General features: G+C 32.7%; 1 protein-coding gene across 2 annotated transcripts in view; it reads left to right on the forward strand.

Annotated features, from left to right (window-relative positions):
• Positions 1-15,501, forward strand: part of LOC118203250 (cytokine receptor-like) — a 40,413-nt gene that overhangs the window by 8,524 nt on the left and 16,388 nt on the right. Inside the window, exons 3-5 of one of the 2 annotated variants that reach the window (XM_085826469.1) lie at positions 4,667-4,939; positions 9,126-9,274; positions 11,990-12,146. In XM_085826469.1, the coding sequence (XP_085682595.1) occupies positions 4,667-4,939; positions 9,126-9,274; positions 11,990-12,146 (579 nt within the window). The remainder of the gene's footprint in view (positions 1-4,666; positions 4,940-9,125; positions 9,275-11,989; positions 12,147-15,501) is intronic. The other variant, XM_035375520.2, reaches the window with a different exon arrangement.

Here is a 15,501-nt window from a genome sequence, read left to right on the forward strand (position 1 = left end):
AATTAAGTTCATTGGTAAGCAAAGATTCAGAGGAACAAACTTTTAGCGCGCGGAAAACATAATAGTAAAAAGAAGCCATTTTTTGCTTAACAGGGTGGGCATGACTTGGCATGGGGTGGTAAACAAACTGCAAAGGGTTTACGGTACACAGTGGTGCTAAAGTCGGTTTCATTGCGGATTATAAGAATATCGAGGAAGGGGAGGGAATTGTTGGATTCAATTTCAAGAGTGAATTGGATGGCTGGATCAATTGAATTCATAATAGATAGAATCTCGAATAAATCCTCTTTATAACCGTCAAAAAGTGCGAAAGTGTCGTCAACATACCGAATCCAAAGACGAAAAGATAATTTATCAAATAATTTCATCTCAAAATATTGCATATAAATGCCAGCAAGTACCGGACTGAGAGGATTACCCATAGCCAATCCTTCAACTTGACGAAAATATGCATTTTGGAAAACAAAGTGGGTTTGACTTAGAGAAACTTTAGTAAGCGAAACCAACTCATTAATTTCAGTATGTGTGAAGTGAAATTCCCGAAGCCTAGTTTCAAGACAATTTAGTGCTCCTTCGACCGGAACATTAGTAAACAATGATTTGACATCAAATGAAACCATAATGGAACGAAGTGGGGAAATATTTTTAAGTTTATCAATGACTTCAACAGAATTTTTTACAGTGTGAATATTGTTAGCAAGTAGATGAGAAAATCTGGAAACTAAATATTTGGCCAAAGGATATGAAGCAGTACCTATGTTGGAAACAATTGGTCGAAAAGGAATACCGGTTTTGTGGACTTTTGGAAGAGCATAAAGTCTAGCGCAATTAGTAATAGGCGGAATAAGTGATTTCTTCAACTGAGTTGGCAGAATGTGAGAAGATTTAATATCACTTTTTACTTTCATGAGGTCCGAAGTTGAAGGATCTTTAGGGATCGAGCAGTATGGGCCTTCATTTATCAATTTAGAGACTCCAGTAATATATGTGTGTTTGTCCATAACAACGATCTGTCCGCCCTTATCAGCTTTAGAGATAATGATATTAGTATCAGAATGAATTTCACGTAAGATCTCATTTTCCTTTTTGCTAAGATTAGAACCCAAAGATTTATTGTTAAAATTAACGTTATGAGTAATTAGGTGGCGGATTGTATCCTTCTGCGTTTCCGAAATTTTGGAGAATTTAAAGGCTTTCTATATAGGGGCGATGATTTGAGGAATTGAAGGTTTAGATGTCTTTGAAAAGTTGAAATTATATTTTAATATTTTTAACTGATCCTCCGAAAGATTCCTATTGGAGATATTAACGATGGAGTTAACGTTTACAGTGGGAAGATCAGCTGGATAATTGGGACTATCCGACTGGTGTGTGAGTTTTAGGAATTTAGAAATGAGCACATTTTTATGCCGTTGACAAACGGTATCGGTTCTAGACCAGGATGTAAGTTCAAAAGAGGAAACATTTTCAGTGGAATTAGCAATTTTTAAATGGAGGTAATATAATTCAAATTCAATTTTAGATAAACGTTTGCGTGTGTCCCTTATAATGTGACGAAGAAGTGCCAATTTGAATTTATGCAAAATTTTTGAAACGTGAACGGAAGCTTTAAGGCTACATTTCACATGTATAAATTTGGGAATGAAATTTTGATGTTTGCATTTAAGTAGAAACTGTAGATGATTCAAGAATTTCGTACGCTTAAGGCGTAACTTACAAAATCGGTTCCTGTCAGTGGACATATTGTGAAAAGGGCACAAGCAAGAAACAAGTGAACAAGTTTGGACTTTCGGAATTACATTTCTTTTTAGGAATCTTTCGGAGGATCAGTTAAAAGTATTAAAATATAATTTCAACTTTTCAAAGACATCTAAACCTTCAATTCCTCAAATCATCGCCCCTATATAGAAAGCCTTTAAATTCTCCAAAATTTCGGAAACGCAGAAGGATACAATCCGCCACCTAATTACTCATAACGTTAATTTTAACAATAAAACTTTGGGTTCTAATCTTAGCAAAAAGGAAAATGAGATCTTACGTGAAATTCATTCTGATACTAATATCATTATCTCTAAAGCTGATAAGCGCGGACAGATCGTTGTTATGGACAAACACACATATATTACTGGAGTCTCTAAATTGATAAATGAAGGCCCATACTGCTCGATCCCTAAAGATCCTTCAACTTCGGACCTCAAAATTCTGTTGAAGTCATTGATAAACTTAAAAATATTTCCCCACTTCGTTCCATTATGGTTTCATTTGATGTCAAATCATTGTTTACTAATGTTCCGGTCGAAGGAGCACTAAATTGTCTTGAAACTAGGCTTCGGGAATTTCACTTCACACATACTGAAATTAATGAGTTGGTTTCGCTTACTAAAGTTTCTCTAAGTCAAACCCACTTTGTTTTCCAAAATGCATATTTTCGTCAAGTTGAAGGATTGGCTATGGGTAATCCTCTCAGTCCGGTACTTGCTGACATTTATATGCACTATTTTGAGATGAAATTATTTGATAAATTATCTTTTCATCTTTGGATTCGGTATGTTGACGACACTTTCGCACTTTTTGACGGTTATAAAGAGGATTTATTCGAGATTCTATCTATTATGAATTCAATTGATCCAGCCATCCAATTCACTCTTGAAATTGAATCCAACAATTCCCTCCCCTTCCTCGATATTCTTATAATCCGCAATGAAACCGACTTTAGCACCACTGTGTACCGTAAACCCTTTGCAGTTTGTTTACCACCCCATGCCAAGTCATGCCCACCCTGTTAAGCAAAAAATGGCTTCTTTTTACTATTATGTTTTCCGCGCGCTAAAAGTTTGTTCCTCTGAATCTTTGCTTACCAATGAACTTAATTATTTGAGAGCAGTTGCGATTGACCGTGGATTTTCTCCCGTGATTATTGATAAAGCCGTCAAAAAATTTTCAGATTCCCACCAAAGAAGACATTCCACTGTTAGAAATAATATTAATGACCTTGTCGTGCTTCCATTTTATCCTTCTGTTAGCTATAAAATTGCACGGATTCTCCAGAAATTCAATTTTCAAGTCGGTTTCTCCCCTATTAATAAAATTCACCCTTCGATTCTAAAAGATTGCGTTTCTGTCTTGAATTCTTGGGGAATTTATAGTATATCATGTCAGTGTGGTTTAAGATATATTGGCGAAACAAAAAGAGCGTTGAAGTTTCGTATCAAGGAACATGAATCTTATGTCAAAAAAGGCGAAATTAACAAGTCTTCAATAGCGTATCATAGCTGGACTTTTAACCATAATTTTGATTTTGGGTCTGCAAAAATCATCCAAAAGGCTTCTTCCATAGGCGAATTGGATTTTCTTGAGGCTTTTCACATTCACAAAGATTTAGAAAGTTTAGTTAATGATTTGAAGTCCAATCCAGTCCTTCCTAATGCCTTTAAAATTCTACTATCTTAATTCAATTATTTTTGCCGATAGATGGCGTTACCTCCTCGCGCTTGGTACTACCAGAGGGTATAAAAATCCGTTCAGTGGTTGCTTTCCATTATTTGAAGTTCAGATTTTGAGCGTAATGTGCATTTATCCCTCGCTCCCTATTTTAACTTCGCTAATATTTCTTTATGCTTGATCAGACAGCCTGGCTCAGTAAAAGTAGGCGGCCAGTGCAGCTCTGATTAAAAATCTAGTTATAACCACGTGCAGTGCTGATAAGCACTACGTGTTTCTGTGACTGCTTCTCCTATTTTCTTCTTTCTATGTATTTCTTTCTCCTGATGAGGAGGGACCTTTAGCTGCCCTCGAAATCGATTGAGTGTTTCATTATACCTACGCTAAATATAAGGTTGTTTTTTACGATTTTGATTGTCACATTAGCGTGTTTCTCTTCTATTCTGGGAATACTTTAATAATTTAATATACCTTAGAACCTACAGCATAGTATGCTCAATTAAATTCTCAATAAATTCTGAGAATACTTTAATAACATTTCTAATATACCCAAGAACCTATAGTATGCTCAATTAAATTCTGGGAATAATTTAACATATCCGAGAACCTATAGTATACTCAATTAAATTTTCTGAATACTTTAAAAAATCAACATACTCGAGAACCTGTAATATACTTGATTAAATTCTGGAAATACTTTAATATCAGATATTAAATTACTGGAAATGAGAGTACCAAATAGCGTTTATCCTGCTTTTGTGATTTCAGAATTTTCAAAATAATTTGCTCCTATTTTTTAATCATAAAATGAGTTACTTACGAAATTTAGCATGTTTCAAAGTAAATAATCTAAAATACAAACTGCATGCTTTTCGTTACAGTATGACCTTCGCCAAACTGGTTATTTCTAGCAACAGAACATACTTGTTCAATTATAATAGTTTCGTAACACTAGAAATAGCTTTAGTTAGTTATTTAAAAGTGAGAGAATGGCACGTTTTATTATTTTTATTGATAACAAGAAAGCTATTATAAGCGATAAGAGCAACGTCTTTTATTTAACTATGCCCAGAAAGCAAAGTTGGCGGATACAACTTCCCATGGAAAACTGTTTAGTGTAGATTGCTTTTATATAATGTAAAAATCCTATAATTCTGAACTGCAAACTTGAGCTCAATATTTTCAATCCCTTGTTGCATATTCTTAACGTAAACTTTCATTTCAGATAGGATGAAAGATTTTAGTTTGGAAGATGGTTCACCTATGAGTGTCCGATGTTCCATATCTAATCAACAGCAGTATGCAAATTCAACTTATAATTTGTCGTCTGAAGATTTATATATAAAATTTCATGGAAACTTTCTAGGTAACGTTACAGTTATAGGTAACCGAGCTTCCGTGTATTCTAAGCAAAATGCTGTTGGTGATGATTTTTACAGCAAACGGTCAATAGTTAAAACTGGACGAGCGAGTCGCATTAACCGTGAGACTACTATGCGTAAGTTTATTCATGGTCTTCGGCATTATTTGATAAGTAAAAATGTGTTAATTTTCGGAATTATGTATTTAATCTGTTTTAGGAATATGTCCACCAGTTGCCAAACGGTTAAGACCTCTTAACATTAGTAATTTGACTAATCATTAAACTAGAGAACGAGATAGCTACGAGGGGAGTTTTCGCAGGTTCCTCCATGTGTAACGTGAATAAGGACTGGTTTTCTTCCCCTTAATCAGATTGAGTGCCTGTACTCCGCCACAGTCAAATAACTCAAACTTAGTTTAACTTTTCATTTGTGAAGGCTACCTTTGAAATGAGCTGTAGTGTTATTGCTTAAAATTAAAGTGAACTGCAGTAACGTGGAGTGGGTTTAGAATAGAATAGAATAGAATAGCTAGTGTTTGTTTCCCCAATAATGAGTCTTCGAATATGGGAGGTCTAGGAGGTTACCACATGAGTCTGGTGTCGACGTAACCATCGAGTGCTGTATTCTGCCTTTCTGGAGCGTTACAAAGTTTGCCAACGTGGAGTCTTGAAATGTTATCACAGCAAACAACTGCTCACCTTCAGTACTCGCTACAGGAATATTAACAACACGTTGTATTCATGAGATGCTGCGACCCGTAGCACAAATCTGTAGGACCTCCCATATTCTGAAAACGTCTGGCCACACACAACGTCTGTATACAGAACTAATTTGCAAGTTGCTCATTTGCTTTCTTGTCCAGGCTGACGCATCGATATCTTGCTAGTCGAGAATAAGACGTTGTTGGACGTTGATTAAAAATCTGCAACCGTCACGAAATAGTGGACTCGGATCAACACATGATCCGCAATATTATATTCTTCTCCTTTCGAACGTTCTTTGGACATTCGTGGAATCGATGCTATACGAGTTTCAACAAAGTATCATCCAAAATTAAACACCCGCTTCTTAATGACCATCTTAAATTGTATCGACTGTAGCCTTATCTGTACGTGAAAATCAAATATTTTTTTCGACCGCTCCTTCATGGCTGGGCAGTTTATATCATGGCAGTATATCTACGTGTAAATTTTATGAAACCTTTCATAGGTTGTCAGGATCCTATCATAGATTTATAAATTATCGACGTGCTAGAAATGCCTGTTTTCTTAAATTTATTTCAATAACGTTCCCTTCTCCTAAAATAAATGTCTCATGAACTTTTTTATGCAAAAGCTTCCATCTACCTCTATCACTGTGAATGAATGAAACATATAATACGTATATCCCAGCAGGTTGGGTACGAACTGCGTCAAATTTGACCGAAGTTCCCCGTCCCCCCTCCCATCTAATCCACGAACTGCGCGACGTTTCCTGTCCCCTATTTCTTTACCAAGAAGATTGGGTGCTACAAAAGGTTATTTATCGCCATTAATGGGACATTCTATTGAGACTGCAAGCCTTTATTTTCGTTTATCAATATCGTAAAAATTGTGCATGCAAACCAAATATTAATTTAAAGTCTGGCGTGTGCTAAAGTAAAAATAAATTCCTTTTACACTCATTTTAAAGTTTTATGATGCTTAAAGGAATGATGAGCCAGATCATTTTTATTCTCTGTAAGAATTAAAAACTTTCCAAGTTGTAGATTTTAGTCGCTGATATATATATAGCAGTTTTGAATAGTAAAATTGATAGATTAATGACATACACAAAACTGATACATAATCAACCTATCAAATATCGGATTTGTAGCTCATCTTAAATAAGTTTTTTTGTCTAGATAAATCTTAACAAATCTTCTTAGATAGCAGAATGGTTTTAACTTTCAAATTTACCATTTTAGGTAAACAGTTCTAATTTAATTAAAAATAATTCTCTTTATTAAATCTAAAAATTGGACTTCTCCTTGCATCATAACTCTAGTTAAGGAAATATATCTCTAACACCTTGGTAAAGCTTAATCTTCAGCATGCAGCTTATTTTCTAACCTAGTTTCAGGCTGAATTATTTGTAAAATTAATTACTTGAAATTATTTGTTAACAAAGATGGTCGCTAAATCACACTAATAATATTTCTAACTGTTGTAATTTATAATGCAACTAGTTCGTGTGATTTATAACATAATTCATTTATAATTTTTTCAGCAGTATTGAAATTAATAGCAGATACTGATAATGTTATACATTTAGATTACAATGATTTTTAGATTGCCATTGCCTTCTTCCCTCATGCTTTTATGCTACATTCCTAATATTTTATAATGGCATACAGGTAAGTTTAACTCATTCATCAAACATATAAATCTCTAATTCAGCCCCCTTTTGTTCTTACGTGTGCTGTATCTTCTATTTTCTTTAATATATTGTTTAGCCTAATTTCAAAAGGTCTTATGATCAAGCGGAAAAGTCACTAAACATTGGTAGTTCGACCAGAGTTTCTAGTCCCAGTGATCCTCCAGCTATTTCTTTTTTTGTACTTATTTACTGTGTAAAAATGTAGCGTAAAAATTTCAGTTCATGAAGTAAAAATACATTTTTAATTTATTCTTTAAAAATATTGCAAAAGTTTTCACCTTTACCTTAGCATATCTTTTTACAAATCCCTCTAATAAGAAAAATAAGGAAAGAAATTAACTCTGTTTCGGCGATTGATACCTCGGTGCAAATTATATGTAACATTTTTTCAAAAGCATAGAGTTTATATGGATATCAATAAATTAAGGATTATTTCTCCATCTAATTTTCTCAACATGTTTATTGCAGAATTTTCTTTTCACACTGTAGCGCTTAACTTTATGAGTTTTCTACAATCATTCAATTTCTCTAGCCATGGCAACTTTGCATACCTTCTGACAAGTAGTTATATTTTAACCACTGTATTTTAATTCCTGTTGATTATCAGTACATTATTCACTTGTTTCACAAATGCAATTTTTATTTTATACGCAAATCTACGTAAAATAGCATTAAAACTTCAGTTATGCGGAGCTCCTGATCGATTGCTTGTTTTAGATTGAATGAAATATAGCTTAATGTTACTGTTAATTAGCTTTTTATTAATTTAATTATACATTTCTAATTAATAATATGTTCAGATATTTCCAAGTATTACTCAAACTTTTGCATCCCAATTTTTAATTTTTGGTTAAAATAAACTTTTATTTATTGAGAGGCCTGATTGATTATATTAATTTGCAGTATTTTTTATCTAATTCCTTTCTTCTAGATACATTTTAGAAAAAAATTCTTAGCATAATAGTTTAAATTTATTTACAATTTATACGTCAGTGTTCCAAATGCATAGTAATGCTGTTATAATAGATGTCATGCTAAGCTTTTTTTAAATTTAACTAAATTTAATTTCTGCAAACATTTACATTATTACTTTAATTAACAAAAAATACTTTTAGCACACTTTAACACGCTTTGATATGGAATAATTTTTTGCACGCTAGTGAATTAATTTCCCACTCTACTTCAGCCATCTTGACTATTATTGATGTAATTTATTAAAAATATAATTTGTATGCTTTATAATTATTTAATTTATGATATTTTATTTTCTTTTTTAGCTCTCGCATTTATTAGTTATTCAAGTAATTAGCCTGCTTGTTAGATATTTTTTACTTGTTCTTGTTATATGTAATTCTATTTATTTTTATTTTCCTCTTGGCTACAATTGGCTTCGAAAAGTTAAATTGTAACCCTGTAGGCAGCAGGGGGAAGAAATTTTGATTAGCGCTGTTGGACTATAGCTCGACCCGGGCGGGCATTTTCATTAGCGCAGTTGGAGTACACCCATCCGAGCATATTCATTTCCCACTAAAAACCCATTGGAATATCTTTATTCTACTACCCCTCAGAAACGGCCCTTATATAAAACTTTTTAAAACGTTTAACCTATTTTACATAAAATTGGAATACATTGCATAATGAAAAAAAAATGGAAAGAAGAAATTGATTATGAAAAGGTTAATAATCCAAAATGGGAAAAGTCTAGCAAATCTTCCTAAGTTATACGTTTCATGAACTCTTTCTTAAGACATGGTCTTTTTTCTGTGTATTAAAACAAAGATTCGCTTGAAATATATTTTTAGAGTATATTTAAAATGAAGCGTAGTTAAAGTGCAATAAAATTTTATAGGATGTCAGTTGTTATTTTATTGTAAAGCCTATTTCAGGTTGTATAAAATCTGAAAGAATTTTTAATTATTTCAGGAACGTTAACTACGTATTTCACCGATATTAAGCCATCCTCTGTGATACTTCACTGGAATGTTCCTTCTGAAAATAAATATCATTGTGAACCTCATCTTTCGTTAAAATACAAGATCCAGTATCATCCTGTTCATGAAACAAAACATAAGGTATTTCCTTTTATTTAAGAATTATTTAATTTGCAGTTTCGAAGATAAAAAGGTCTTAGCCAATGATTTTGTAATTTTTCAAATTCTTAGCTTACTAAATTAAATAACTTGGGGTCATCAAATATAAACTTAACGTTAAAGAAAAGAACTTAGCATCAAAATACTTATTTCATATACAAAATTCTTAGCATCAAAATACTTATTTCATATACAAAATTCTTAGCATCAAAATACTTATTTCATATACAAAATTCTTAGCATCAAAATACTTATTTCATATACAAAATTTATTGTGCAACTCTGTTATATCGCTGCAATGCAAAAATAAAGAGTTCAATTAGTATATCTTCTAATTTGTTCGAACTTTATTCAACCATGCATTAGAGCTACAATTAAGTGACGTTTAATATCATAGTTGACGTTGACAACATGCCTTCCATACCAGATGTCGAGAGAATGAAAAAGCAGCACCTGCTCTTTAATACCTTATCTAACGGGCTTTTTGGCATGTCCTCTTTTAATCCTTGATGTAACAATACTTAATTTGACATTCCTTTTTTCGTTCGTTAGCATTTAATATCCACCGTAGTGGTAGCATTGTATTAACATTCCTAGAGGAAAATAGCAATTTTTCCTGACAGTACAGCTGTGCAAAAATGTTGCACCTTTATTGAAAGTTTTTGAAAGTTGTACCTTTATTTGAAAGTCGACTGGATACCAATTGTTAAGTTGTACACTTCTTTTGCATTTTAGTATTCATTATCTTGATTACTTTTTTCAGTAATAAATGTTGTTACTTAATATGCAATATCACCGTAATTGTTACTAAAAGAGTAATCTGGTGAGGTATTTTTAACATTTACCTAACAAATATAAAATAGAATAACAATATTTTTCACCACAATCTGCGTAGCAATCTTGTTACTGAATCTATTTACGTATCAACCCTTTTTCCATGTTGATATTTCTTTTTAGTTACGTATACTTGCAAACATTTCGCCGTTCAATTTGTATGCAAGCCGTGAATGTGATATCAAATTATAAAATTAACATTTCTGGCAATTTTGTCTTTCGGAGAGCCAAGCGTTTTGAATTTAATTTCTTGGTACTTGCGTATTATCCCGTCGACCGTTGATGGAAATTTGAAGAACGATCACCAATCGGTACTGCGGAATTCTAAAGGAAGTTGGTCGGCGCTAAAACGCGCTACTTGGCCGGTCGACTGGATACCAATTTTTTTTTTTTTTTTTTTTTTTTTTTTTTTTTTGGCGAAATATTATCTTAAATTAAGAATAGAGCGACTTTGGAAAAGGTTAGAATTATTAATTTTTACAATATGTGATTTTTTAATTTAATTTACACGTGGTTAAAATTGTTTTCCCTTAAGCATTTGAAAATGGATCCAGACACATTTTAACATTTTTCTGTCAAAATGCAGAAGTCAAGAATGGTCATTATTAGGAATGAATAAACTTCAAGCTTTTATGGTACTTTGATGTTAGATATGTCTAAGTTAATGTGTTGCAAAAAATGGAGAATCTTAAGTTACCAGAGATTTTAACTTTGCTGTAGAATAATTCATCAGTTCATTGGCATAACATCTTTATCATCCACGTAAACTTCACACTGTCAGTCTTACGTGTTGCTATTGGATCTATTTGCCATATATTATTAAGTAAATGAAAAGCAGTGTAATAATGAATTCATATTTCTATAATTTTCATAAAATTAGTTGTTGCTAAATTTAATTAATAATTATTTATAATAACAGTAATTATATATCTGATAAATTCATTTAAAATCTTTTGGGTTGCTATTTCAACGTACGTAATTAACTTATCCATATACGTACACTTCGCTATTTGAATCTATAAAGATCAAGTGCTTAAATTAACAGTAAGGTACTTTAACTGCGTGCTTTATACTATAACTATACATTATAGCTGCATGTAAGATATTTAACGCGTCCAGTTCAAAATATGCAGCATTAATTATCTCGCCATTACACTCTATTTTGCTGATTTATGCCTGTAATATGTCTAATCTGCCATTAATAAGCTTCCGTTGTATATTGTTGCCCTGTTTTATTTATTAATATGCTGCATTAACATTTGTTTCGAACATCTTTAATTCCTTTTTAATTTTGACACCAGTACTTACGGAAAATCCCGTCGACCATTTTTGCCTATTAAAGAAAAGACGCCAAACTACGCGATTTCTCGCCAAAAATGGAATAGTCTTCTTCAAACACGCTGGATTTGGTGTAACCTTCATTACACTACTACAGAGGAGCATACTGTTGAATATTTCCAAAGTTATGGAATCATACCGGCCTTAAAAAAATGTGTGAATGGCCACGAAATGGCGCTTTATTTAAAAACTGAGAAGCAATGGCGTTGCAACGTTAAGGCTTGTGCGAAACGAGTGTCAGTTCGAAAGGGAACGCGGTTCAATGAAAAATTAAATATAAATAAATGATAATTTAATAAATTTTAAAGAACTGTAAGAATATAACCTTTTTTCTTGTATTTAGTAAATGTTTTTTTTTTTGGGGGGGGGGTTGGCGCTATTGGCGCCGTCTCTTGTGGTCGACGGGATTTTCCATAAGTACTTTTATACCCTATTACCTTGAAATAAACTGTTTTAGTCAATCGCATTTCTAATAAAAATTTTTTTTTTTTTTTTTTTTTTTTTTTTTTTTTTTTTTTTTTTCAGGAAGCATGGCCAGGTTCACCAACAGACTCTATACAGTTACTAAACTTGATACCTAATACAAGATATAAATTTATCTTTCGCTGCAGGCCATGTAGTGAACAAAATGATTCAGCTTGGTTGTTCTCTAAAGGTTTTTATATGACTACACCTCCTGATAGTAAGGATTATTCAAACTGTTTTAAAAAATGATACCCATCTTGTATTTATTAAGCAAGATGGAGCATTTTATCAAAAACTTCAGAACTGGAGACGAGAAACCTTTGTAGATAAGTTGTGCTTTATTATACATATTATCTGTTGATTAAACCTTCCAGCTATTTAAGATATACCCCTGAGTTATATGCAGAACTTTCTGTATCCTAACCTGAAACATTCCAGGCTCAAATGCAAAACAATGGGTGCGATTGCCAGCTGAAATACTTTTCATTAAATCGTACCATGCATTTTCTGAGACGTAATTGCCTGTTTTTGGTTTCCCCCACGTCTATGTCTCGTTGTTAGACTTCCCATCCTCCAAGGCGCCACCAGTGGCCGCGTAGTCGCTGAACACTGATAGTTCTTTTTGGGCTTTGAATCCCAGCGAACGGATGGCTGCATGGACATTCACATGGTATTCCCCATGTGTAGCGTGTATACGAATCAGTGTCCCTTAGGAAGTCCTCGACGAAAGCATCCTCCCTTTAAGCAGATGGTGCTTTGCCAAAATTAAGCCAAACCATCCCATTCCCCAAGCTTTTTTGCTATATTTTCACTACTTTTTACCAACTTTCTGTTGCTATTTATTCTTTTATTCTTGTACGTGTCACCACGGACCTTCCTTTTCAAAAGGATAAGCAGTAAATAAAATCAAATGTAGGTAAAAGGCACTTTATATTTATTGCATTTTACCTGACTAAGTCGAGTGCACAAAACTAAAGAATAACGATAGAAAGTATATAATAGAAAAAAGAATCGTTAAACTAAACATGAGGTGGCAGAAGCCTTTATATAAAATATATAATAGAAAATAAAAATATATATAATAGAAATAAAAATATATTTAATATATAATAGAATATAAAAACAAATGGTAATAAATGATAAAAGAAAAGTCTGCTAGTTTTCAGATTTTACATTACGAGCAAAGGGGTGATTTTTAACGTTTAGTGTGTTACCCATATTTATTAAATATCATATTTTTCGCACTTAAATCATAAAATTCAATTCAACAGCAATATGGCGAAATAATTTTAAAATGAGCATATCTTTAGAGTGCCTGATACAGTGTCGCGCGCTGGAGATAAAAATGTTTTTTTTTTTTTTTTTCCCGTACAGTGTTACCATTGCTTGCTTTGAAATCGTTGAGTTTGTCAATTAAAAATTCGTTAAAGAGTTATAAAATATTAAATCGATGATAAAACAAATTCCAAATTAGAGCTTCCAGAGGCCCATATTCGGTGGAGGATTACATTATTGAAAATTGGATGGCTCTAGGTACCGTTGTTTATCGGTGGCGTCCCGAAAGTCCGTAATGTGTAATGTGCTTATTTAATTTATGGTACTAGAATGGAGACAAATTACATAGGGTGCGAAAAGTTTTGAAATGTTCTCTTATGTATTTATTATATAGTTTAATACGTACTCGTAATATTAGTACGCACTTTTGGGGGATTATAAATAACATACATTTCCTTATAACTGCAAATTAATTTATAATTATCAAATTAATTTAATGATTATATTTATTTGTTTATTAACATTTCACTATTACATTATTTTCGTCTAGGAATTTCCTTTTTCGCCCCCCTGAGCATTACATACATGTAAGCATTACACAAGAGGCTGAAAAGCACTGCTATAAACAAATACTCCAATCCAATTGCAGATGAACAGCACTAATTAGCACTAATTGTTTATGGAAAGTATCCTAGTTTTGATTTTGTGTGCTTATTTAATTAAATAAGGCAAAGCATACAAGGTGTGTCTAAGGCATGATTTCATGGAGAATTTGCTAAGGAAAATGAGCTCATATTTATATACCTTAAGGAAATCCACGAAAATCCTTACACATAGTGGTAGGCTGTAGGAGAGCTCGTTCAATCCATTTGTTAACTTTGCATCTAATTTTCAAGTGCCCCCCCTTTTTTGGGGGGGGCTAGTTTATTCATTCAAAGGAAAATGCATGCTACTCCCTGAACTTCGCACTTTAGTCTGAATAACAGTTAAACCTGATGAATATTATATTTTTGTGACAAGGAGAGCTTTCTGACTGCAGAATCCATTTTACATTTAGCGAGCTTGTGACGAATAAGTTTATTCGCTATTTTATCTAATTTCTGCAATATTTTGTAATTTTTATATTTTCGTAAATTTAAATTTTACTTTTTTAAAGCTATTTCTTTTTATTCACAAATATTCATATTTTCTATTTTTCTAAGAAGTAAAAGCCCACCAGCGGCCGAGCGGTAAAGTCGCTGAACACTGGTAGTTCGGTCCGAGGTTCGAATCCCTCGAACGGGCTGGTTACATGGACGTTTTCGTGGTTTTCCCCATGTGTAACGTGTATACGAGCCAGTTTACCTTAGAAAGGCCTCCACGAAAGCATCCCTTCCCTTAGGCAGATAGCCCTCGAGGCTTTGCCATAATCACACACACACTCTAAGAAGTAAAACATTTAATTATATTCTGATACTTTGTTTTCATAAGATAAATTACGAAACCTTCGTTATAATTTTAATAGCTCACTTTAGTTCAGTGATCGTATTTTAATGTGCAATTTTTTTTTTTTTTTTCCGAGTCCATGCATCCGATTTGAAACTAGGAATGAATTAACAAACCGATCTTTCCATTCAATCAGTCCAAATTGCACTCTATTATACTTTATAAACGACATGTAAATATAATTGAATGTATATGTGGGGATGTGTATGTGTGTGGCTCACCAGCGGCTGAGCGGTAAATTCGTTGAACACTGGTAGGTCGACCCGGGGTTTGAATCCCGACGGACGTAATGGTATTGGCGTTTTCGTGGTTTTTCCCATGTTAATGTGCATACGAGTCAGTTTTGCTTAGAGAGTCCTCCACGAGGCATATTTACCCTCGGGCAAATAGCAGTCAAATGCTTTGTTATAATCAAACAAACCAGACCAAACAATAGATATATAAATATGTAGCTTAAAAAACTGCTATATTTTATGTATACTTATAAAATAGTATATTATATATATATAATTATTAAAAGAAGGGAAAAGTCGGGTCTTAATTGTATATAATTTAATCCCTATAAAAGCCCAAACAATTCTTTCTCATTTAAAGTAGTAACCCAAAACGAGAACAAGTAAAATTAAATTTCAGATACGTATACAATACTGAATATAATACAAAAAATACAAAATATAAAAATAAATTATACATGTACGAAACCTAACTAACCATTTATATTGATATTGCATAAATATACGTATCGTAATGAACATTGTATATTAAAAATATTTTTCTTTGATATTTTATACCTTGTTCTATATTTTGTTTCA

This window comes from Stegodyphus dumicola, chromosome 11 (genome assembly GCF_044657685.1).
Source record: "Stegodyphus dumicola isolate Sdum_Otavi_A_Nest chromosome 11, ASM4465768v1".
Classification (NCBI taxonomy): domain Eukaryota; kingdom Metazoa; phylum Arthropoda; class Arachnida; order Araneae; family Eresidae; genus Stegodyphus; species Stegodyphus dumicola.